This window comes from Argiope bruennichi, chromosome 7 (assembly GCF_947563725.1).
Source record: "Argiope bruennichi chromosome 7, qqArgBrue1.1, whole genome shotgun sequence".
NCBI classification, from domain to species: Eukaryota; Metazoa; Arthropoda; class Arachnida; order Araneae; family Araneidae; genus Argiope; species Argiope bruennichi.
In genome coordinates, this window is record NC_079157.1 from 78,257,807 (window position 1) to 78,282,859 (window position 25,053).

Consider the following 25,053-nt stretch of genomic DNA (forward strand, 5'->3'; position numbering starts at 1 on the left):
TTACTTCAACTTTTTAATTCCAAAGCCCATCAAGTATTTGCTTTTCATATATTGTATTGTAACATGGATTTAAAGATGCAGATTTTAAATCATCAAAATTTTTAGACATGCTACATATATTTTTTTGTAGTATTCTTCTGAAAAACACTCAGCTAAAGCATATTTTTTTCATTTCAGTAGTCCCACAAATATTCAAATAGCTTGTAGTCGTTATTCCAATTTTGGTATTTTTTCGTACAAACTGGATGAGCCTATGTGACATAATAGTTACAAATGGTGTACTGTTTTTCAAGCAATGGCAATGATTTTTTAGATAAGAAAACAAAATCCTCAATACTTTTTAAGAAAACTTCAAAATTCCCAGTACTATCAGTACCATTACAACTCTCCTGTTGCTCTTAATTTTAGAATAAAACAATATTTTAATGAAATTTATAAAGGCTGCATAAAATCTCAATTCATCAGTAATATTAGTTTAATTTTTCCAAAACAGATTTTCAGTTTTAAAATTTTAAATAGCATATTATTACAAGATATTTCTGGATAATTAAATATTTTTAGAAATCGCCTGTTATGATGTTATCTATTATGTATGTTTAAACTCTTTGCATATAATAATGCATCTGGCACATGTATTCAAAAACTGAATTTTTAGCTCTAAATCGACAATTAAGTGAAAGTATTTAGTAATTTAAAATGCTATAGCTTAGATGTCCTTATATAATTATAGGGATTACATTCATCGGTCAAGGGGCTAATCTATCAACCATTGTATTTCTTGTTCTACTTTTTCAGTGATGGAAATAAAACACTGAAGAGGATATGCTTGGATGAATGTTAATTAAAAAATATATACTTAGGTCTATTTTTTACATTTATATCAAGAAATGTGACATTTTTATTCTGCTTGTTATAAGATACTTTGCAGTTCCATTTAAACCAAGGAATAATGATTCATTTAATGAATACAAAAAAAAAAATCTAAATTGTTTAAACCCAAACCATTTTTTTTAATTGTATATACATTTCTATAAGAATGATAAAGAGCATAAATTTTAAGGGAATTAAAGTAAGAGTCAATAATATTTACAAAAAGCTTCAACAATTTTTATTTTTCAATAAAGTTTTAACAAATACAACCAACATCTTAGTCTAAAAACATGAAAGCAAAGTAGGCTGATACACTTTCAAGCTTAAATAATTTCTAAATTACGAAAAAGCATCGATTCACCATAATTTTGTAAATCAAAAATGATTCATACATAAAATTTTACATTAACCAAAATATACACAAATACTTTGGTATTATTAGCTTATAAAAATTATAAAATTACTCAATATAAAATTAATACAAAACTTCTATAAATGCTTTTCCTACTAAAAAAATACATAAATGTTGATTAACAGAATTGTATAAACAATAGTAATTTACTAAGCTAACAATCCATACAAAAAAATTGATTTTTTTTAATTGTATAAAAGTTATTGCATGGAAGATTGGCACTTTTGAAAATTAGCTTTTACAATATTCTATAATCTATTTTAAAAATGATTCCATTATAGATTGATTAATCAAAGAAAATGCTGGCTACATAGATATAATTCAGCTAATGAAATAAATTTTTAATTTCAATCAAAATTAAACATTTAAATTATATGAGTATATAAATTACTAAATGAATTGTTTATTGGATGAAATTCGTATATATTTAAGCTAATTTTTCTCCGAAAATTCCATGCATACAAATATATTAAGGAATCTAGAGCACGAGATCAACAAAAATAATGTCACTTCATAATTTCACACATAATTTCATTTCACTGGTGTCACAGGAGTTGATGAAGTTTCACTACCACTCAATGCACTGAAGATTGTTGAAAGCTCTTCTAATAATGTTTCTGCTCTGTAAGCTACTCGGATGTCTGGAACATTTGTGCGAGTAATATCATTTCCTGCAATTCCTTCCTTCATGCAGTTTGGACCAAGCCAATGCTTCTTCACCTAATATTTATAGATTATATATTTCATAGCATTTTTAATAAACTAGATTTTCTATAAAAATTCTTCAAAAATTAATTTCCATAATTTATTGGATTTTTCTGTAGCATAGGTGAGAATTCAAATATGAATTTTTCTACTATATTAATGATTTTGTTAATTTTTCAGAATGACTTATTTGCATCATAAAGTACATCTATAATTAATACAATGGAAAATAATAGTTGCATTTATAAATAATGTAAAAGTACATTTATTAAAATTTTTACTACAATTATTTAGGAAAAAATAATAATTACCGATATCGGAAATCCACTCATGATGACACTGTTTCTTGCAAGTTCACACATATCACAGCTACTTAATTTCCACACTTGTGCAGCAATGCTGTATTCCTCCATCAGAGGTTCCTACAATAAATGCAAATGAAAACGCTTGAATATCTTTAGAATTAAATCAGTTTTCCTTTTAACTGAGAGACAGATTTCACTTAAGATTCATCTTCCATTTTGAAACTAAAACAATGCCTATTTGCAGAAAACTTTTTATTTATCATCTGCTTATTCGAAAACAATTATGTCAGGCAATTATATCCATCAAATTGTTTGTTTTGAAATAATTTTTAAAAAAAGCTAATTTTGTCATGTGAGAATATTATCATTCACAATGCAATAAGATTACACCTAAGTCATTTTCTACATTATATCAATAAATGAACAAAATTTTAAAAAAGCATGAACAAATTTTTATAAAAATTCAAAATTATAAAATATGGATTTATTTTCCAATTTTAACCATGATTGCTAATAAGAGATTTGTTTGCATACTAATCAGACAAAACAAAAATATTGCATTTTCCCGATGCCAAATTTTCCATTAAAATATGTAAGAACCAAAACTGCTGGGGGGAGAGGTATGAATATATTTGCTAAATTTGATAATATTGATTCATAAATAACTATCCATTACCATTATAAAAATCTGTTTTAAAAGATTTCCAACATTCAGTTCTTGAGTTCCCCCCCCCCCCAAAAAAAAAAAATCTGGGATACATTTTCTTTACTAAAAAGACCCTTGGATGCATAACAGTTTTACTTGATATAACTTTACAACATAGTTGCTTTAGCTCAAACCCAAAAAGTATTAATATACATAGAAAACTTTTGCTAAAAAATTAACACAAGAATTATAGAATTTATCGACTTACTTTAGTGAAATGGAATTGAAGTGGATCATCGGTTGATAATGATATACACAATCCTCTGCTGAGGTATTCAGGGAGTGGATTGCGATGATAATTTAGAAACAATGAGTTATTACTTAGTGGAGACATAGCTATACCAATTTGAGAAAGATAATACAGATATTGAAGAACTGGAACCTAAAAAGAAAATAATATTTACATTTTAATATTGTTCATAGTTTAAGATTTATAGGTCATAAAATCTTATTATTCAATATAATTATAGCATATCCATAACTTATCTAAATTACTTCATATAATGAAAACTATTGCTACTTGATGAAAAACTAACTACTAAATGAAAAGTTAACTTTAATTTACGTCGTTTTTTAAATAAAGAAGTGATTTGAAATTGTAGAACTTCCAGAATCTGAATTTATTTTCTTTGTTAATTCAGAGACATTGAAAGGTACTTAGATATTCCTGGATAGCCATTTTTAACTTTCTCTGAAGATTTTTTTCATTAAAACGACAAGACTGGTATATAATTTTTTTATCAAATATATATGCATAATATAAAAAACAGGAGGAGGTCCAACTGTGGTTAAGTAGCCACACAACTTGAAGAAATAAAACTCCTTTTTTCTATATTTAGTACTTTTGATTATAATTATGTGAATTACTAGTACTGACACCAAGATTCAATCGCCAGCCCTTATAAATTTTTTAAAGTATGTTCCTGTACCATACAATAACTTTTTAATTATTAGCTTAAAAAAACTATTAAATATCATTGTCTATATATCAGTAGATATTACCTTTCTGAGCAGGAGTCCATGTGAAATATTTTCACTCAACAGGAAACCTCCTACTAAATGCTGGACAGGTCCAGCTTCTCCACAGTGGGGTCTTAATACAAATGTATTCATTTTTCGTTCTCTGGAAAAGAAATAAGAAATATTTTGTATAATTAGTAAAAAAGTTTAATAATAATGTGATCATGAAGACATTAATGACAAAATATGACCATTAAGATATTCTAAAATGGGTAATGGTGTGTTGTTGCTTTATTAAAAATGAATAAAAAATGATTTGAAGAGTTTAAGACTAATGTATTAATCTGGCAGCAGATTTTAAAACTATGTTAGGCTTAGAATATTCTTTATGTGTTAAAAAAAATGTTATATTTTAATTTGTGAAGAATGGCATTAATATTACAGATATCTCAATTACCATTTTTCATGATTCTATAATAATTACTACTTGTGGCAGCATTCATTTCATAAATTGAAATTATATTATTCATTTCAGAAAGGCACTGACATATTATATTTTAATAGCAAAGCTGAATATATTTCTCTTATAAATTACATTTGGCAGAATATGATGAAAGATAGTCTTTATGCTATAAAATAACAGTTTAACTTTTAAATTGTCCAAAATCTGAATATTCATTTTTTTTTTTTATTTTTTTGAAATATTATTGATCGATTTTTTTTATTTAAATTATATATATTATTTGAAATAACCCCATATTGTTAATAAATTTACTTTTCTCGTATGATAACATATAGAATAAAGCAATCCGAGATATATTGTGTTCACAAATATTATATATATATATATATATATATATATATATTAAAAGAAAAAAATGGATTATTTTGTTATAGTTCCAAATTCTTTTTTTTTTATTATTGACTTCCAAAATTACTAAAGAAATATGACAAAATTACAGAAGTTAAATATTTTTAACTATAAAATTGAGAGAAATTTTAAAGAATATTTTTAATAAAGATTATTCATAACATTCAATAATTAAAAAATAAAATCTGAAAGAATCGAGTTCAATTAGTTATGAAACAGGCTTACTTTCGGAAACAGTTGAGAACACACATGTTTGCATACATATAGTACAAATAGTAGTTGTAAGGGGGATTTTCATCTTCTTTCCATGCAGATGGAAGAGTCACATCTTTGTCAAACATTGGATTTTCTGGCTTTGATTCATCATCAACTGAATCAAATCCGGTCACCTATGAATGTGACGAGTAGAATTAATATACAATTTCATTGGCTGCTTTTACAGATAAAAAGATTCATTATTAATAATTATCTAAATTATATAAATAATTTAGTTAAAATGCTAATTTCATTTACGAAGCATTAACTCAGTAGCAACTTGTCTGTCCAAAAACGAACAGTTCTATAAAATATCTTCAACTTTTCATTATAATACCAAATGTTTATCTATCTTCATTTTAACTAAGAATACAAACCTCAAATGAATATTCAGTCTAGTAATATTCTCTAAAAATCTTCAGTAGAGATGTCCTTCATGATATCATCTTTTTTTCATTTATTTAACTCCATATTAGTTTAAATTTCAGAAGGAGGAAATGCAAATCTTGGAAACATATTGTTACATAAAATTCCATCCAATGTGTAAAAAAAAAAGTCCAAGAGGCTCCATAATAAATTATTCTACTCATATATGTGTAATATAACTTAGATGAAATATATACAAAACCACATATGCAGGAAACTGCATCATGCAAATGACTAGTTGATAATAAACAACAGTAAGAGTAGAAAGCATCCAAAAAGAACTAGCTAGAGATCAATACTCCAGAGATACCCTGGCTACCATTTTGTCAGCCCAAAATATTGAATTTTCTGGCTATTAAACTATTAATACATAATGCATTTATTAATATTTCCTCTTGTTATTTGATAAGACTGTTCAAGTATTCTAGAAGCTTGTAGCCACTATTTCACTAATGTTTCCCCCTTGGAAATCCAACTGATCTACGCAGAAGGAAAGGATAGCGAGTGGAAAAGGGATGAGCTTTGCATTTAAATAATTGTGAATGCTGTTGCTTGTTTGTTTGTTTTTGGGAGGGGAGGAAGGGGGCTAAGGTTACGATTTTTAAACGATTAATGATTTTAAGGCTACAATGTTTAAAATGATCTGTATTTTAGAAGAAAAAAACTAAGAATTTTCAATACTTTTCCAAAATTTTCTTCATTTTCTCCATTTTATAGATATTTTTAAATTCCCTGCATTTCCCCAAATTTCCCAGTGCCATGGTTACCTTGAATCAAATCTTTGATTTTAAAATGATCATACATAAAATTATATTAGGAAAAAAAATTCGAAGATAAAATGGAACTTACATATTTCAGGAACATATACAACTCTGGATGACTACTAGGGTTATTAGTAGCTTCAAACAGTGGAAGAAAAATATTTTCCAATATTTCTTGGAAGTTAGTTACCAGATTATTTGATTTGTAAATATCACTGTAAATAAAAATATACATTTAAAATATTTTCAATAAAAAAAAGAAATTTAAATATTTTTTTAATTCTTCATTAGCAAATAACTTATCCATAAATATACAATATATATAATTTATCCAAAACAATAATTAATCAATTCTTCTATTTTTAAAAATGAAATCCATTTATTATGAAATCCATAGAAAACAAGAAAACATACTACAAACGAGGAATCTGAATAACCCATCTATTGTTATGGGAAAACACATTGTGCTTGACAGCCCACTGTGCTAGGCGATCCCATTCATCTCTCTTGCGGCCATAGATGGATAAGCGCAGCTCTGCATTTTGGTACTTGCTCTCTTCCAAATCACTCATAACTTCCTAAAAATAAAATGACAATTTTGTTTTGAAAAAAATTTACTTGAAAACTTGAAAGTATACAAAAAATTAGAAAAAGAAAAAAAATTAAAAAATATTCAATGGAGAATAAATTAATAAGTTTATGTTAGATAGCTTAGTATTCTATTTTGAAACCACTTGTTACAATTTTGGGCCAGAAGTACTGATTTTTAACCATGCATATCTTTCTCCAAATTTACTACCATAATAGCATAAGTATATTTAACTCATGACAGATTAATCAACTTCAAGCCAGTATATATATGTCAGCACAATGGTTAGTCTCGAATTAGGGTCCTCTGTTAAAAAACAGATACTTCCCAAGATTTTTTTTTAATTAAAATAATTTTTTTCATCTAAAATAACTTTAAATTAAACACACTAACATAATTTTAAATCTCGAAAGAAAGAATCTTAATTTGCTCATACCACATAAGGCTTACTTGGCAATTTATTAATTCATTAATAAGCACAAATTTTAGAAAATTGCTTAATAAAATAAAGTTAATATCTTGATATGTAATTTTAATACTTTATTTAGTTTAAAAGCAAAATTTTGCTGTAAAAAATAGCTATAAAAATTTATTTTTATTCAAATATTTCATATTGCTAGAAAAAAAAAATTGAATACTTTTCAAAATATCAAATATATAATTGACCAGCAGAAAACAAAAGAATCTATTTTTAATTTTGGAAAAGTAAACTCTTACCTTTAAAATATGTGCAAAATACTTTCCTTCAACATAGTTATCAGTTTTCAAAAATATTTCACGAAGTCTGCTTTCTCCAATAGGATTATATTTGGCATTGAACTTATCAAATCGATGAAATGTGTTTCTGTCCTAAAATATATAGATATTTTTTTTAAAAAATTAAGCTATAACACATACATAATAAATTAGTATTGAAGCTTTTTTGAATCATGATTCTTATATTGCTTCTGAAAACTTTAGAAGTAAGGAAAACAATTTTGAATTAAATAAATATGTATCTTTTAATATAGATCTAATACTATATTCCATATGAATTCATAAAAATTACATTAAGACAACACTTACAGCATGGACATCCAAAACATCAACACTTAAGTCATAAGCAGTCAGATTTAAAGTATCAAAAACCTAGAAAAAGTATTAAAAAGATTTTAATAAAACAAACTATTTGCATTATACATGTATATGAAATATCAATATATGTGAAAAGGTGAATTGCTGAAAAGAATAAAAAAAAAAAGAATTAATGATGTTATAACCACTGAAAGAGCAAAGAAAAAATTAACATAATTTTAAGAGAATACAATATTATGTATGCAAGTGCCAATCAGTTTTGTGCAGCAAGTTAAAAGATATTTTGAAGAAGCTAGAAAAATTAATCTCTTCTACATTAGGAAGCGGTTAACACTGAGTCAGTTGGTTAAAATAAATAGTTTTTGAATATCTTCACCTTATAAATGTAATAATTATTTGAGGCTTACTTCAATCGCAGACTCTGTCACCATTGAACCTGACTTCATCAACTCCAGAAATAAAAGAAAAACTGATATTACTTAATTGGCACTGCATAAACAAATATGCAATTATACATACATGCAATTGTACATTTATTTCTCATTTTTATAAGCACCCTTCAAAATTATTTCTTTTACTTTATTCTGCCATTTATTCATACTAATACCCAAATAAAGTGCTCCAAAATCAGCAAACATTTTAAATTCACATATTTCCTATAAATGGCATCATACTAGATGTATAATAACTAATTTTAGAAGCAATTTACATTTTAAAGGCATTAAAATCCTGTATACGTACTGCATGTATGTAATAATACAATATAGATCACACACACATTATGTAAGAAAACTTAATAAAATAGGTTCTTTCCTAAAAAAATAAATCACTTAAATATTCACTGCATTGATGTTTCCCCAAATGTCCTAACTTACTGATTCTAAATTAAGAAAAATGTCAAATTACTGAAAGACAAAAATAATTATTCTTCATTGCTTTTAACCATTTAATAGCTCAGCCATCTTGCACATATCAAATCAACATTTTAAAAATAATACACAACAATTAAATCATTCATATACAATTTTCCAACATTCAGAAACATTAAATTCTCAATGGAATCTTAATTGAATCAGTACAACACATTCTAGAAGCAGTTGGTATCATCGAACACTTGGTGTCTAATTAAAAGAAAAGACAAAACAGTTAAGAAGATTTTTTTTTTCAAGCTCATTACATAAACACAACTGGAGTAAGATATTGTTTTGTTTTAATAAAAAATATACTTCAGGAGATTTTTTTAAATTCTTTATTGACCAGCATAAAAATACTAGACTATTCATTTGTTTGTTTTTAAGTATGAAGATAAAAAAATTCAAAAGATAGAATGTCAAGAATATTTCAAAGAATGAGTTTCTTAGGACCAAAGGACTGAATGAAATTTAAATGTCAATTTTTTAAAGTATATTTAGTGACTGAATCAAATTAAATATAATTTATGTCATTTAAATCCCTTTGAAAGAAAAACTAAAAAAGAATGTTTATGATAAATCAGAGACGTTTTTATTGAATAAATTTGAGATATTGTATAAATTATAAAAATTATTCTGTTGTATAATCAAGACTTCAATGGAAAACTATTCTATTTTCTGTTCTCAAATTTAAAAAAACACGACTGGTTTTATTAAAAAAAACTTTTTTGTATAAATTGAAGTTTAATCACTTCTGCTTTAATTTAACGCTCAAATTTTACTAGAGCCGACAGAAAATTAGAGATACAAAGTATAATGAGCAAAATGGCTTTAATAGACAGAGATCTTAAAAATATTTTGCTGATGAAGCTATTAAGAGACCAAGATACATAAAATATTTAATTGAAAATTTTAGCAAGCATTAATCCCAGCAAACCAGATGGTCATGGAAGACAGTTCACTATTTAATAAATCAAAACAAAATTATGGCAAAAAAATCATTATCATAAAAAATATAAAAAATTATTTTTACACACATTAATTCAGTACCTCTTGCAATGTTAACTTTTTTCCTTTTGATTCACAAACAACTTCATGGGGATATTTCTTCATTGTTCTTTTAATGAAACGCAATAGATGCTTCTGATTCATGCATGAAGCTGCATGAACGTGAGTATCAACCTTTAAAAAAAACACTTGGTATTTAGTTTTGGAAATATAAACTTGAAAGTATTAAAAAGCAATTGATAGCAAAACTGATATTGAATTATGAAAAATAAAACATAGAATTTAAAATTAATAAAGAATGAATAATATATTTTGTTGACTAAATTAATAAAAAAAAATTCTAAATAGATTTAAAAATGGAATATATATATAAAATGTTATAAAATGAATTAAATTCATAGGTGTGCAACAATTTGCCCTAAACAAAACAAAAAAATTCATTTAAGGTAGCAATGCCTACAAATTATAAAAAACATTTTAACATACAATAAAACATTGCATAATTTAAATTTCCACACTAATTTAAAAGTTTAATTAAACCATGAATATTTTTAAAAGCATAAAAAAACTAAGCTTTGAGTTTTTTTTTAAATGTTTAAGCATCTTTGATACATTAAGTTTCTTTTACATGCAAGATTCATAAAAGACAGTTATAAAATAAAAAGATATTAAAGTTATTAAACATTTTACATACTTTCCTGATATTGTAAAAGTCTCTATGAGGAACAGCCTTCTGTGCTGCAAGCTCTGTCATTTCATTGAGCAAAACATGCAGCTGATATTTCAAATATAAGTAGCTAAGGCGTCTGTAGCAGAAAGACTTTCTAAATAAAGAAGGAAAAATCATTTAAAAACAACAAGGTAATTCAAGTATCATGGATTTAAAATTATAAAAATTTTGCACTTTTTTTCCAATAAATAATAAAGAGACATTCTTTACAGTGATTATGTATATAAAAAAAGTATGTAGTTACACTTTAACAAAAGAATTCTTCATTTGGAAATAGGAATTAATTACATGATATAATAAACTAATACTAATAAAAATGCAGTAATTATATCAATCATTAATTTAACTGCTAGTAGTTAATTTGACTAGTAGACCTGGCTTTAATTATTTAATTTAGCCTCAATTTAAATTATTCAAACATCAAGACTGTAGAGTTAAAACATTATATAAAATTAAATATTCCTTATCATAAAGCTAGTTGAAGAAATACATAGCACATATTATAAAATTTAAAAATAAAACACTTAAAAAATGTTTATTTATAAAGCTAATTTGGCATTTTTTAATATAAAATATTTGTTTTCCAAAAATCTTCAAACAATTATTAATCTCGCTGATTTACATATAACAAATTAATAATAACTAACAGATATTAATATCAGCATTTTAAATGACAATGTTTTACACAAATGATTCAAAACAAAACAGTAATGAGCATGTTTGTATAATAAATAGAAAAAAATAGGATGACAGTTAATGGATATGTCTACCTGAAAGAATGATAGCAGAATATCATGTATTAATCACAAAAGAAAGCATAAATATAAGCTTTGTATTCTTACACTTTAGTTATGATGAGAATAAAATTTTGCTCAATAACAGAACAAAGCATAGTTTTCATTGCAAATTAAATGTGAAATGTTTCCAAAGTCTATAATATTTGAAATCAAATTTCATTATTAATTAAAATTTAAAAAAGAAATCACATTTTAAGACACTTTTTTTAAGTGAAATTTAAGAAACCAAATATAAAAACAAACCAAAACTTGAAAAAATGTTGGCTAATATTTAATTTCATAAAAGACACGGATATTTTATTACAGCTTTAAAATAAATAAAATGATTCAAATATATTTATAAAAAATGAACTAGCAGTTCTAAATAAAAATTTTAAACAATAAAGCAACTCAGTAACAAAAAACTTCTAAAAATATTTTAAAAGAAAAAAATTTTATAAGCAAAATATCAAGCATGTGAAGATTTTTTTCATTTGTATAAAAAAAAATATGGGTTCAGTAGAACGGCAATTAGTAGAGAATTATGTACAGGGTATACACAAGGGAAAGTTATTATGCAATTACGAAAAGTAAAAATTTCCAAGAAAAATAAAATATAATTCACATCATGCTTCTCTTTACAGATAATTTTTTATACTTAAAATAATAAATTATACTTTTAAATGCTCATACATCAAAATATCCCAGACCATAAGATATGCATATCTGAGAGAGAAAAGAAAATTTGGGAATAAATTAAAATTCTATCAGTGTCAATCAAGAAATGTTAAATTAATTCCTAAACATCTCGTTGCATTAAAATGTTTTCTTAAATCTTCAATTAATAAACTATTTATATTTTCCAAGTTTGAATAACATCAACATCAAAATTAATAAAATGAATATATTCTGACATTATTATTACAAGTAATTTCAGAACTCAATCTAATAAAATATTTCTGAAATTTTTTATTGCATATACAATTATTTGATATTTTAAATGATTAAAGAGATGTTATTTCCATTTATAAATAAAAGTTAAAACTCGATGAAAAACTTTTACAGAAATAGTTTGCTTCAGAATTTGTTGAACATTCACATTTCTTTAAAGATAAATTCTTTCCATTAAATTTGCACTTTTATTAGTTTTCTATATTTTAATGCATAAGTCTTTGCATGTTTTTAAAGTTAATTTTTTTAAATATGCAGTTCACATTTAAAGCAAATCTTTTAATGCATATTGTTGACATTAAAAATGTAATGTATTTTCACTTTAAAAACAAAAGTATAAGAACTACATTTAGGTCTCTTAATATTTCTAAAATTCTAAAAGGGCTTAACATTATAATAAAGTTTCACATTTGTTGTTAAAATTTAAGACAGTTTCAAATACTGTTCTAATTAAGAACTTTGAAGAAATGCATAGAGTTATCATGGAGCATAAATTTTGAATTATTTGCAAGGCTTGACAATAGCCAAGAAATGTGTATAAGTGTGCTAAGTAAAACTTACATTCACAAAATGACAAGATAATGCATTTTTTACAATATAGATTACAATGCAATAATGTGCATATATTTTTAGCTGCTATTAAGCTATAAAAGTTTAATCATTAATATTTATATAATCTGAAGCAACTGTAATTTATACCATAACAATGAAGTATGATCTTCATTCTTGCCTACTATACTTTACAAAGAAATTTAGAATAATGAAGATTAATGTGTGCGGAAAAAATATCATTTACAACAGAGTATAATGAAATAAAATTTTTATTATATCACTTAGAGAAATTAATATAATTTTAAAAATGAAGTTTAGAAGATTCACAGAAAGTACAGGTTTTAAAAAATTTGGCAAAATAAAATTTCAGGAATGGGAAGAAGTTAAAAAAAATTCTCACACACGCACATAAAAATTTCAAAATCACAATGAAAATCATACTCACACAAGGTTTGAATGCTCTTAAGCACTTCTAAATACTATGAATTCAGAGAACCTTAAGACCTGTCAAAAACAAACTAAAAAGGATAAAACAAAGCATTTTGTTTTGGTTCCCTAAAGCACCAGTAAAACATACACAAAAGCATACTTACAGTGGTCCATCTGTTATCATAGCACATACAAGGTGCATATCTGTAATAAATGTAGATAATGATGGGAATGGGTAATCCAAGCGACGACCATCTTCAAGGTCTTCCTTTGTTCTGTATACTTGAACAACACCTTCTTCCATATTTAAAATATATTTAAGATCTTCTGGATAATCCTTCTTCCACGGATCAGTTTCTAGAAAAGATTAAAATGTCAAGTCACAAAATGTTCAAATCACTATGTCTTTTTAAAAAATTATTAGTTATTGCAATCTAATATACCATTTTGCTACTATCACTCCTTTTCTTGGTGATAAAATAATTATGTATGAACTAAAAAAAGGAAAAGGACAAAGTTGGATACAACACAGATCAAGGAAATTTAAGGAAGGAAATAATAAAGGATTTAAATTTGCTGAGAAATATTCATCTATGTCAATATATGATTTCATGAAGCTTCATTATATTCATAATGACTTTTAAAAATTCTAGAAACCCTCATGTAAGCACACAGATATTGCAAATTAAATAACCTCATAGTTAAAAAAAATGCATAAAATTCTTTACCTGATATTGGAGTAATTTTAAAATGTTTTTAATTGATATATATAAATATAAAATATGTATGAGTTTTAAATAACCTGTATGATTTTTTTATATTATTTATTAAAATGTAGCTGATAGATAAACAAAGCAACCCATGAACTTAGTATCAGTAAATTTTAGAAATAGAAATTCAATTGTCAAGAAAAATCTGGTCTGTTATTACACGATAAGAGATTTTATTGTCCACAAATATTGAGGAACTTTTAAATAAATGTATAGCATTATAAAATTTTTATAACTGAAATTAATACAAATGTTTGAATTGCTGATCATCAAACCAATTTGATTTTTGCTACTGATGCCAATATATTTATCTCTGGGGGAAGAAAAGCAACAGTTGGTACTTAAGTTTTACTTTTGCAAAGAATAAATTGTGGAAATGAATTTATGTGCAACCTTTTAATTATTTAACACTCTTGCTTTATTCATCCTTTCAAAATGGAAAAAAAACCATTTTTTTTTTTAAAATAAGAGATTACTTTAATAGTTTTAAAATCATCACTTTATAGAGTTGCATAAAGAATTTCTTTTTGAAATAACCTTGATTTAATAAGAGTAAAATCAAAACTTTGAGATGCAATAACTTGGCATGAACTAAACACATAAAAAAACATGACTATTTCAAGAGCATGCAGAATCAACTGTATTATTTTTAAATATTTTAAGATGCAATGAAGCAAATAAGAAAACAAAAATGGCAGTTCATTATTTTAGCAGTGTATATTATATAATTTTCATCTTTTCGATATCACTTATGATAATTCATCACATCTATTTGTTATTAACTGCTCCATACTATAAAATCTATTTAAGATCAATTCCTTAAATCAAGCAAATCTAAATTTTGGGTACCACTTTTTAATTTAATATATCATCTAATTATTATACAAGGAATACGACAATCCAAGAGAATCCTATTCTTATATTTAATACATAAAAATACTAAAGAAAGTAACATTCCAATATTTTCTAGCATTAATCACTTTCTAAGTCCATACAAGAGCAAAAATTTAATTCCCAGCTTTAAAATAAAAAAAAATTATGTCCCTAACATAGAGAAATAATGCTTTATCTATTTACCATCAAAATTAATATCATAGGGAGAGTCAACAGGTGTAGAAATCTGTTCTGTAACATGAGTTTTTAAGAATCGACTGGTAACTGTTGGGAATGATTGTTTAGAATAATGCATATATTGTTGCCTCAGTTTCAAAGCCTGTTGGATTAAACGGCCAGCCTGACGCAAATCCTCCAAAGGAACCTGTAATATAGATAAGTATAAATTTATAAATGTTTTACAAATTTAATATACTTTAGACATTTCACAAGAAAATATAATATAATTACTATTAAGTATACATAATTATTGAATACGTGTTAAATGCAAGTCTTGAATCAAATCTCCCAGTAAATACAGTATTACAATAAGAATTTAAACATATCAATAAAAGCGTGAATAAATCAAAAGTTCTAAACAATTAAAATTTTGAAAAAAATTTCAAACAAATTCTATACTATTCAAATTTTTATGCTATCTTATAATTATTTCATTTGGAGCCAAAACTTTCTAACTTTTTAAGAATTAGAATCAGCTTTCCTTCACATTTCTAATGTTTAATTATAAATCAGATAATTCAGAGTTATTTAAAAATTTTCTACTACATCTTAAAACTACATGGATAAAAAAAAATCTTGAGGTTTTAAATATTGTTTATATTTCAAAAACATATTTTTTCCAAATTTAAAGTTCAGTCCTCAAATGAAACTTACAAGATTGAAATAATCGGCCTGGTTTGAAAGACCATTTTTATGTGAAAGCAACAATGCATACTTTTAATAAATACAAATTTTTTATATAAAATGATCACACTTTTACAACTCAGTAGGCCTGAAATATCAAGCTTCTCATATTGAGCTTCTCATATTAAATATCAAGCTTCTCATATTGAGCTATGGTGTAAATTAATATACAAGAGGTGGGGAAGAGGGACAAAATCATTCATTTTTATTATTTTAGAATTCATCATACTTGATTCATCATACCAGTATAAAATTTTATATTCAATAACAAATTTTAAAATTCCTATAAGAATTTGCACAAAAAAAAGTTTACATATCTTTAAGGTTTTAAGACATTATTATACATTTAGCAGTTAATAAAATACCAAAACTTAATGATTAAATTAAAATGATATTTAAAGAAAAGTTTATGCCATCAAAAACATAACTTGTAAAAAAAAACCAAGTCTCGCAACTCAGTTCTTGTATCGTAAAAAGTTGCGAGATCCATGTAATAAATACCAAGTCAGTCAATTTATTCAGTCCCTACTTAACACAATGTATCTTTACATTAAATTAGATTACATTAACATATTATATTAAATTAGATTGTTTAGTGCGATTGTCAAGTCAATCTATTTAATTTATTTAAACCATAAAAGATTTTTAATATTGATATGGTCACTATAAGATGTTGTTAGGTTAACTAATTATGTAATAACTTAAGACAGAAGGACCCTTAAGTAGGGACTGGATAAATTGCCTGACTTGATATTCATTACATGGATCTCGCAACTTTCTACGATAGAAGAACTGAGTTGCGAGACTTGGTTTTTTTTACAAGTTATGTTTTTGATGGCATCTCATTTCTTTTTGTAGATAGTCCTTTTCTTATTTTTGTATGTAGTCTTCCCCTTTTTCTTTACTGGTACTACTTCTTGAGATTCAGCTACAGTTTTTCTCAAAGCCCACTCCCTGTCTCTATGGGTTTTTCTCGTAAGCTTTGATGTTACAATTTTTGACAAGTCTGGACAGTAAATGCTTTTTAGTCTGTTGTATTCACAAATTGAGGATTCCTGCGCTTTATACTTCCAAAGTCGACATTTATTAGATGTAAGCCGTCCAGACTTGTAATTCTCGGAAGTTCCACGCAAGCTTGACCGGATGTGAATGCTGCAGAACCGATATCCATCAGTGCATTATTTAGACTTAGGCCCTGACTTTTGTGTATAGTTATAGCATAGGCTATACATATGGGAAACTGTTTGCGATAAACATAAGCTCTATTAATAATTTCAAATTTAGTTTTGACCGGACTAAGCTCATAAACATGTTCTTTATTAAATGTAATGCATATTTTCTTAATTATTTTTGCATTTTCCGGATCAACCTCTACTCTTTGCACTATACCGATAGAATCGTTAACTAAACCAAGACTCACGTCAATATTTCGCCTTAACATGACTTTTGCTCCTATTTTTATAATTATGTTCTCTTCCAGGCCTGCAGTCATAGAAGCATCGTCTTCATATTTTTTTATGCATTCATGAGCTCTTTTTGTTAGGTATCTGCGGAAATTTATGCTATCTACAGCTGTAAGTTTTATTTTGGGATGTGGAAGAGATTTAAGCATTGCAGTTTAATTGTTGACACATGATTTTTGTAGATAATAAGAAAATGGTATCATCAGGAAGTTTCGAGAGGTGTTCAATTATTTCAATTAATCTGTTTTCATTTGAATTGGATTTGAGAGTTATTAATCTAGTCGAAAGTAAGTAGCGGTCTTTTTGTGTAATCACACCTAATCTTATTATTCTATTTAGCATTTCAACAAAGTCAGAATCATTGAGCTGTTGCATGTTAATTGTAAGTTCATCGTATATGAACAGTTCAATCCACAGATTTGGTATACTGAGGGAACCTAACAACTTGTTAGTTTCGGCAGTTGATAATTTTTCAAAAGGTAATTTTTCTCTTACCGGCAGAAGCTGTAAGAGATCTCTGAAAACTACAAGATATTTTTTTCCAAACCACCCATTCCGATCGTTTCTTGTGTCGAATATTTCAGATAAGCGTAAATGAATATATGTTAAAGTAACATTGGATATCATCGACACTTCGTCTATGATAAACAACACTACTTCTTTGAAATCTGATCTCAGAACTTGGAGCACTTCATCAGAAAGTGGCTTGTACTTCGGTGTTTGCTTGTGTTCTACAGGCAGCTGCAATAGTCTATGTATAGTCAATCAATTCTATGTATAGTCAGCTATTCCTGTTGGAGCACTAACTGCCACTTTTTTTTGTTTAAATACGTCTTAACCCAAATTTTCAGAGTTTTTATTAAAAAGCTCTTTTCAGTGCCATCAGTTCCATTCACAAAACAGCGTAAAACGTCAGCGTTATTATCAGTTGTGTCCATTTTATTTGTGATCATATCGAAGACTCTTTTTTGATCGGCATTAAGTTTTGCGATCATACTTTGACGATCAGTTTGCCCTTCTTCTACCAGATTGATTCTCTGAAAGATCACCCATTGCGTTTGCAACTTCCACAGCTTCAAATTGAATTATTTCAAATTAGATATTGTTACAAACCTGTCATTTTGAGATTTAATTAATTTTTCCCAGCGACAATAGTGTCATCACACGAAAGACCATTTTACAGTAATCTGTATTGGATGCTGCCGGATGCCAAGCCAGTGATCCCAGGCCTTGGTGACCATTTGGCGACGAATTTGCCGTCAAAATGGATAATGCTGAAACTTCGAGAAATTTATTGATCCGTCCATTATTACATGCATATTTTAATTTTTCCTTGATTTATACATTAAACTCTAATTGTATTCTAAATTTGAAGCTTCTATGTCTGCTAGAAGTGTCTTAGAGTTTTGATGATCGGTCAGTCAGTCAGTGACAAAATTCACAAACTTTGACTAGTTATAATTCTTAAACTACTGGTTCAAATTTAATGAAATTTGAAATATACCGTGTTTATATAATGCCTGCTTGGTTACTGAAAATTCAGGCTTCTAGTTTTATCCGCAACGAAGTTATAGGGGGTCGAAAATGGCCTGAACTGCTACGAGAAACGGATGGTACGGCCGTGCCGCTTGTTTTTGCTCGACTTGGAGGGAGCACTGCAGTGCCCCCAGATATCTTATACAGGATATACATTTTTTTAAACTGAATATATTGTGCTTTGTATACTTTTATTCACTTTTACATGTATCAAGTATTAAAATTTAAAAAATAAATCAATTTCATCCACTTGTAATGTACTCAAGCTCCACTTAGGTCAGACAAAGAATATTTAAATTTTATAGTATATTAAACATATATCAGTATTCTCATTATTTAATTAAAATTGTCATTTACCCCTGAAGTATCTTCACCACTGACAGCAACTCTCTGATAATGAGGAACATAATCAAATTCATTTATCTGGGATAAGATATCTTCATCTGGTTCTGTTCCCAAAATACTTTTCTTCTCTTCCAATTCTTTTTGTACTCTAATAAAAGAAAAATTGAGAATTTAGTTTTTATGCCACTCTTATATTTAGATTTTAAATAATATGAAACTGAATTTAAAATAATAATATTTATACAATTATATCCTAAGTTCAAATTAAAAAGAAAAAAATTATAATACAGTTTCCCACAAATTTTTAATTTACTACATAAGAAAATTTATTTAAAAAATAGAATACTATGTACAAAGGTAGTGCCAATTAAAATTTGTTTTTAATTTTATGAATAATATTAGTAAATAACAATATAAATTGAATGAAATAGATATTTTATAGTTTCAATCAAGCATATTACCATAAGATGCTGCTAAAAAGTTGCAAGTTACATAAATATGTACTATAGAAAATCCCTTCAGAAAGCTTCTTCTATCTTTTCAAGTTGATCCAAAAAATAAATAGTAAATAGTTATTTATTGAAATATTTTCTTAAAAATTTCTGGCTAAACAATTCTTTAAATTATGATGTTTCAACTTTAATTTTTAATTTTATTAGCTTTTATACCTTCAGAATTCTGAATAAACACATAAAACTCATTGGACACTTAGAAAATTAAAAACAATGAATATATCAAAAAATTTATTAACAAGAACTAGTAAAAAATTAGAAAATAAAAATTCATCAACATAATAAAAATTATACAATTAATACAAATTAAAATATCCAATGATTCTAAAATACTAATATAAAAATCAGACTGCATAATTGCATTTAGAGATACGAACAAGAATCAACAGGAAGTGTTTCAGCTAGATTATTCAATATTAGTAATTTAGTTATAATTAGTAGATTATAACTAAATAAATGCAAAAAAATTATGATTAAAAGTTGAAAAATTACCTTTTATAAAGCTAAATAGTTTCATGTTTGTATGCCAACTTAGAATCGAGTTTTTTTTTTTTTTTTTTTTTTTTGTAGATAGGATTGGAAGATATTTTTTTAAATGGGGAAAACTCAGTTTAACCATTCAAGAACCCAATTATTTTGACCTAATAGATTTAAATTCTGTAAAATTAACTTTTAAAATTCCTAAACTAAATTATTTTCTTTCAATAAATTGTCTAAAATCTTATTATGAATATTTTAAACCTAGAAATTTATCAAAACACATAAACACACATTTTTTTTTTTTCCCTGAAAGAAAATTTTTAAAAAAATAGCAATTTAACTATTTAAAAGGTCAAGAAGCCCAAATCTAGCTGATTCACAGACCTAATTAAAATCTTAAATTTAAAAACAATGCAAACACCTTTCTAAATTTTAGTTTTGATACTAACTTTATTTAAAATACACCAAAATAATGACTATACAACCGTAAGTATGCATAAACCTTAAAATTAATGTCTTTCAAAATTTAAATATCAAATTAATATTTTCTCTCAATTTGAAATATTTAAAGTATTTGTTAGCTCTCACCTTGGACAGAGTTTTTTCTGGAGAGCCTTTCTACACTCATGGACTTCTATAGGAAAGTGAGGTAATTCATAAGGTGCAGATATCTCATTAGCCATTCCATTTTCAAGGGTATGATGCATAATAGTTTTAGATGCTTCAGCATAGTCATCATCGTCGTCGTCGTCATTTACAGGAGTTACCAAATCTATGGGCCTTGTATTGTCATCACCAGATTCACCTTTCAAAAGCATTTTTTTAAATACGCCTTAATAATCCTTACAAATGATAAAACATTCATTTAAAGAACTAGTTGCTTGCTTCTTTTACAAAAAAAAATGTACTTTTATATTTCATATATATATTTAAGTGCGCAGATATGCTATCGATAAATTCAATCTTGTATATTGCAGATTTGAAACAAAAGTAATAGAATTATAAAAGCAAACTTTATACATACATCAATTGAATGTTTCATATTAGCTTACATTAAGTCATTAATTAAGAAATGTTTATTCATCATATTTTCCATTCTCTAAATATATTTATGTGGAAAAAAAATCAAGAAGGAAAATTTTAAATTTCATAATATTTAATTTACTGAAATAAGTTGAAGGACAAGTAATATTAAGAACTCAATTTTTACATTTCCCCCTCTTAAATATCATAATTTATGTAAAAGACACTAAAACTGCAGTTTTGAGATTAGACCAATTTAAACTTTTGACTCTTTACGTAATGAATTACCCAGTGAAATGCAGGCATATCAACAGAAAGTCAAAGGAGTTAGAGAGTTATGTAGACTGTAAAGAATTAAAAAGAAAATGAAGTACATATCTCAAAATTAAAAATTTTGGACTAAGTCACTTTTACCTGAATTATGACAATATACAAACAAAAGCAAATGCAAGTGATTTTTTTGTGTGACAAATATAATAGTTTTATCTTCATTTCCAAAACATTCATATCCGGTTTACTAATGATTTTTATTAAATATGTGTACAAATTTGTGCACAATTCTACTAGTAAAATTGGTGAATTATTATTATTTTTTTTTTAAATCTCTCCTTATTTCAGAAACATAATTCTTTCATGGAGCTTTCAAACCAATATCCAGGTAAACATTTCTCACAATCAGACTTGGCTTTAACAAGAAAAATGAAGAAAAAAATCTTTTCTTTAATTCAATAACTAACACTTTAATAGAAATAATTGCAAAAAATACATTAAAAAGCTAGAATACTTTTTAATAAATTTAATGTGTTATATATAGATATAGCAAGAAATCAAGAAATGTTTAAGCTGAATTCAATACTTATTATGTATTAGTAGTAAAAATTTAATTCAATGGCCATTTAACTAATATTTAATTTTACTTCAATGATAAAATTTAAAATTTCATTCAATTTTTTGATGACTTAAAAAACGCTTTTTTTTTTAATCTTATATCAAAGAAGCATAGTGGTATCACTTTTTCTAAAAACTCAGAATTGTCAATAAAGCACTCTTACATTTTTAATATCTTTCTGGTCTAAACAACTATTGAAACATTAATTGCAGAAAGAGAGATAAATTTCTTTTTCACAAATTAAAGTAAAATTTTACAGAATTCAAAAGCACATATACCTGATAATACTGAGCCATCCGTGCATATGTCTAATGTACGAAGAAGACCTCTAGCTGTATCATTCATACCTACGTGATATTCAAATGCTTCTGAAGAAATCCTTTTCTTTAGTTAAAACTCTACTTTGTTTATATTATTCAAATAAGACGCACTGCACACAGTTATTTTGACAGAAGATCAAGAATTTAACTACGCATGTAGAGAGGGTGAAAACAAAGTAATGTAAACAAGTTATGAATTTAAAAAAAAAAAATGTAATTTTCAATATGATTCCAATTTTTTCCAAATTGTTCTGTCAAAAATTATCACTTAATATTATTTTTCATACATTCCACAAAGAAAATTTCTGCAAATCAAAGCGACTAGATTTTAACACAAGCTTAAATACTAGCGCTTTCAGTCCATATACCTAAGCTTTTGACGTACTCGAGTCGAATGACGTACCTACGGAATAAGCTTTTAAAATCTTACAGACGAAAATTGCATTGGTGTTGCCATTCGGGAGTTCAGATAATAAACACAAAAAAGCAGTTTGTAAAAACAATTAAATCATATAGAATAGCCATAATATTTTGACTAAATAAATTAAATAGAAATATACTGGTAATTAGCAACTCAATTACAAAAATATATTTATTTTCTTCACAGAAATAAGCTTAAAAGATTTCGTCTGAAATGCAACCGAATTTATGTTTGGAATCTGGCATTAATACTTATTTAAAGAAACTGAGAAAAATAGTTTCGCTTTCTGCTTCATCATTCGAGCTGAGAAACAGCAAAAGGAGACAGAATAACCTCGTGCTTGATTTCATGATCCTTTCATGTAGCATAAATTAATATTATTTTTATACTTTCAAAATATACAATACAGCTATTTCTAACTGTCCTATTATTTTAGTTAATAGGGAATTTTCTAAAAAAAAAATTAGAGGATATTTGGTCTGAAATATCGTAATATGAAAATGTTTCAGATTAAATTCGACTTTCTTTATATTATTTTTTAATATTTACTTCTAATTATACCAACGATAACGTTCGCATAAAAAAAGTGTATTTAAAATCGCTGTAATGTGCGATTGAATAAAATAATGAAAGGTTGTTGTAAATTATTCTTTAAAATATGTTGAAATATTTATTAAATATAGTGAAAAAATAATATTACTGAAAATAAATTTTTTTGAATATTAAAGTCTTATAAAAATAATTATACGAAATAATATGCTCTGAAAATATTGAGATGAAACGAAAATATTTCTATTGATTTTTAATTAAAAAAATACAATTAAAATTTTGAAAAACTCTTTTATAGTGAGTACTTATTATCTAAGAAGAAACTAAGAACAAATTTCTTGATTTTAAATTTAGCACTTTTTACCCAGCAGAATGTTTTGAAGTATTATTTTTAGTGAGCCACAGTGCAGCTGCAGGAAGTAAATCAGTTAAAATATTGTGTTAAAGCACAATGATATGAATATATTTTTTATTAATTAATAGGTTTTTACTCAAAATAAAATCATGCTAAATGCCAGCGGAGAAATATTTATGCCAGGTATTTCGAAATAAAAGTATTAGATATTATTAAATAAAAAAACATAATATTAATATATTAAAAATTAATTTTAATATTTTGGTGAATATAAAAATAATATTTGATATTAATTATATTGAGAAAAAATTTACTTCTTTTATATGAAGCAGGTAAAGAGAAAGGCAGAAAAAAAAAACTATAATCGAAATATTATACAATAAATTCTGAATTACACGAGTCAGAAAAAAAGCGTTTTTAGAATTTTGACTATCTGTTTGTCTGAGAGCATGGACATTCACAACACAAAGAGCTAGATGGATGAAATTCAGTATTTGGTCCTTAGAACAAATTTACAGGTTTCTATCAAATTTTAGACGAAATCAGTGCATGGGGAATGCGGTTGATCTGTTCTTGTGCGTTGTTAAATGGTTACTAAAAGATGCAGAAATTTATAGTGATGAAATTTAATAAATAGCTTCATCATCAGATTAGCAGAAGTATATCAAATTTCAGATCGAATTCGTTGAAGAGTTGATCGTTTTCTGTTTTTACATTTGTGTATGTATTAATACAATAAGTCAAAAACAGAAATACTTAAATGAATGAAATTTAGCAAGTAATGTTTTTTTTTCAGGCCTCTGAAATTAGTACTTTTCGACGATTGTATTTCACTAAGGGGTGATACGCAGAACGATGAGCAGTTATTGCTCCTCCTCATTGTGAATAATCCGAGTTCACCCGATTGCTAAATGTAAACTCTCCTCCTTTTCCTCTCACCCCTTTGTAATTAAATAAACGCCTCCTGCCGCATGCACAAAAGCGCGGAGGTTTTCCGAATCCTAGAATGAACAGTGATCATAAGAGGAAATATGAAAACACTTAAATTTTTAATCCAGTTGGTCAAAAGTGATTCGTCTAAAATATATACCCGGTTTTATTCATTGCACTACGAAGCCCAAACCGCGTCATATTGTATCAATATACATTACTGCGCCTGACTCTATTGCAGACTTTCTTTGCGTTTGTAGTAGCTTTTTCCCGCAGTAATTTATCTCAAATATGTCGACTTTTATGAATATAAATGAGCAGAAGCTGTTCTAATGTGTTAGCTTACTATTAAATCAACTCTCGCTGGGGGAC

The 25,053-nt window shown here is 26.2% G+C and overlaps 1 protein-coding gene across 2 annotated transcripts; it reads right to left on the bottom strand.

The window, feature by feature from the left end:
• Positions 1-1,489: 1,489 nt before the first annotated feature.
• On the bottom strand, positions 1,490-22,809 carry LOC129976014 (AMP deaminase 2-like). 2 transcript variants are annotated; one of them, XM_056089346.1, is made up of 17 exons: positions 22,385-22,809; positions 20,783-20,999; positions 19,215-19,350; positions 15,139-15,319; positions 13,456-13,648; positions 10,548-10,677; positions 9,896-10,027; positions 8,342-8,383; positions 7,926-7,988; positions 7,578-7,709; positions 6,686-6,849; positions 6,360-6,486; positions 5,055-5,218; positions 4,001-4,121; positions 3,207-3,380; positions 2,299-2,409; positions 1,490-2,002 (listed from the first exon to the last, which is right to left on the bottom strand). In XM_056089346.1, exons 1-17 carry the CDS (start codon positions 22,449-22,451, stop codon positions 1,814-1,816), a joined length of 2,343 nt encoding a protein of 780 aa, XP_055945321.1. In that variant the 5' UTR covers positions 22,452-22,809; the 3' UTR covers positions 1,490-1,813. The 2 variants fall into 2 exon arrangements, with proteins under 2 accessions (XP_055945321.1, XP_055945322.1); XM_056089347.1 differs by lacking the exon at positions 8,342-8,383 and having other exon boundaries at positions 1,492-2,002; positions 22,385-22,808.
• Between the last annotated feature and the right edge of the window lie 2,244 nt (positions 22,810-25,053).

Excerpts from the sequence above, each read along its gene's own strand:
- LOC129976014 (XM_056089346.1), bottom strand. The coding sequence starts at position 22,451 with ATGAATGATACAGCTAGAGGTCTTCTTCGTACATTAGACATATGCACG. Across the intron at positions 4,122-5,054 it reads GTTCTCAACTGTTTCCGAAA|AGAACGAAAAATGAATACAT; the intron begins GTAAGCCTGTTT and ends TTTCTTTTCCAG. Across the intron at positions 2,003-2,298 it reads TGAGTGGATTTCCGATATCG|GTGAAGAAGCATTGGCTTGG; the intron begins GTAATTATTATT and ends TATAAATATTAG.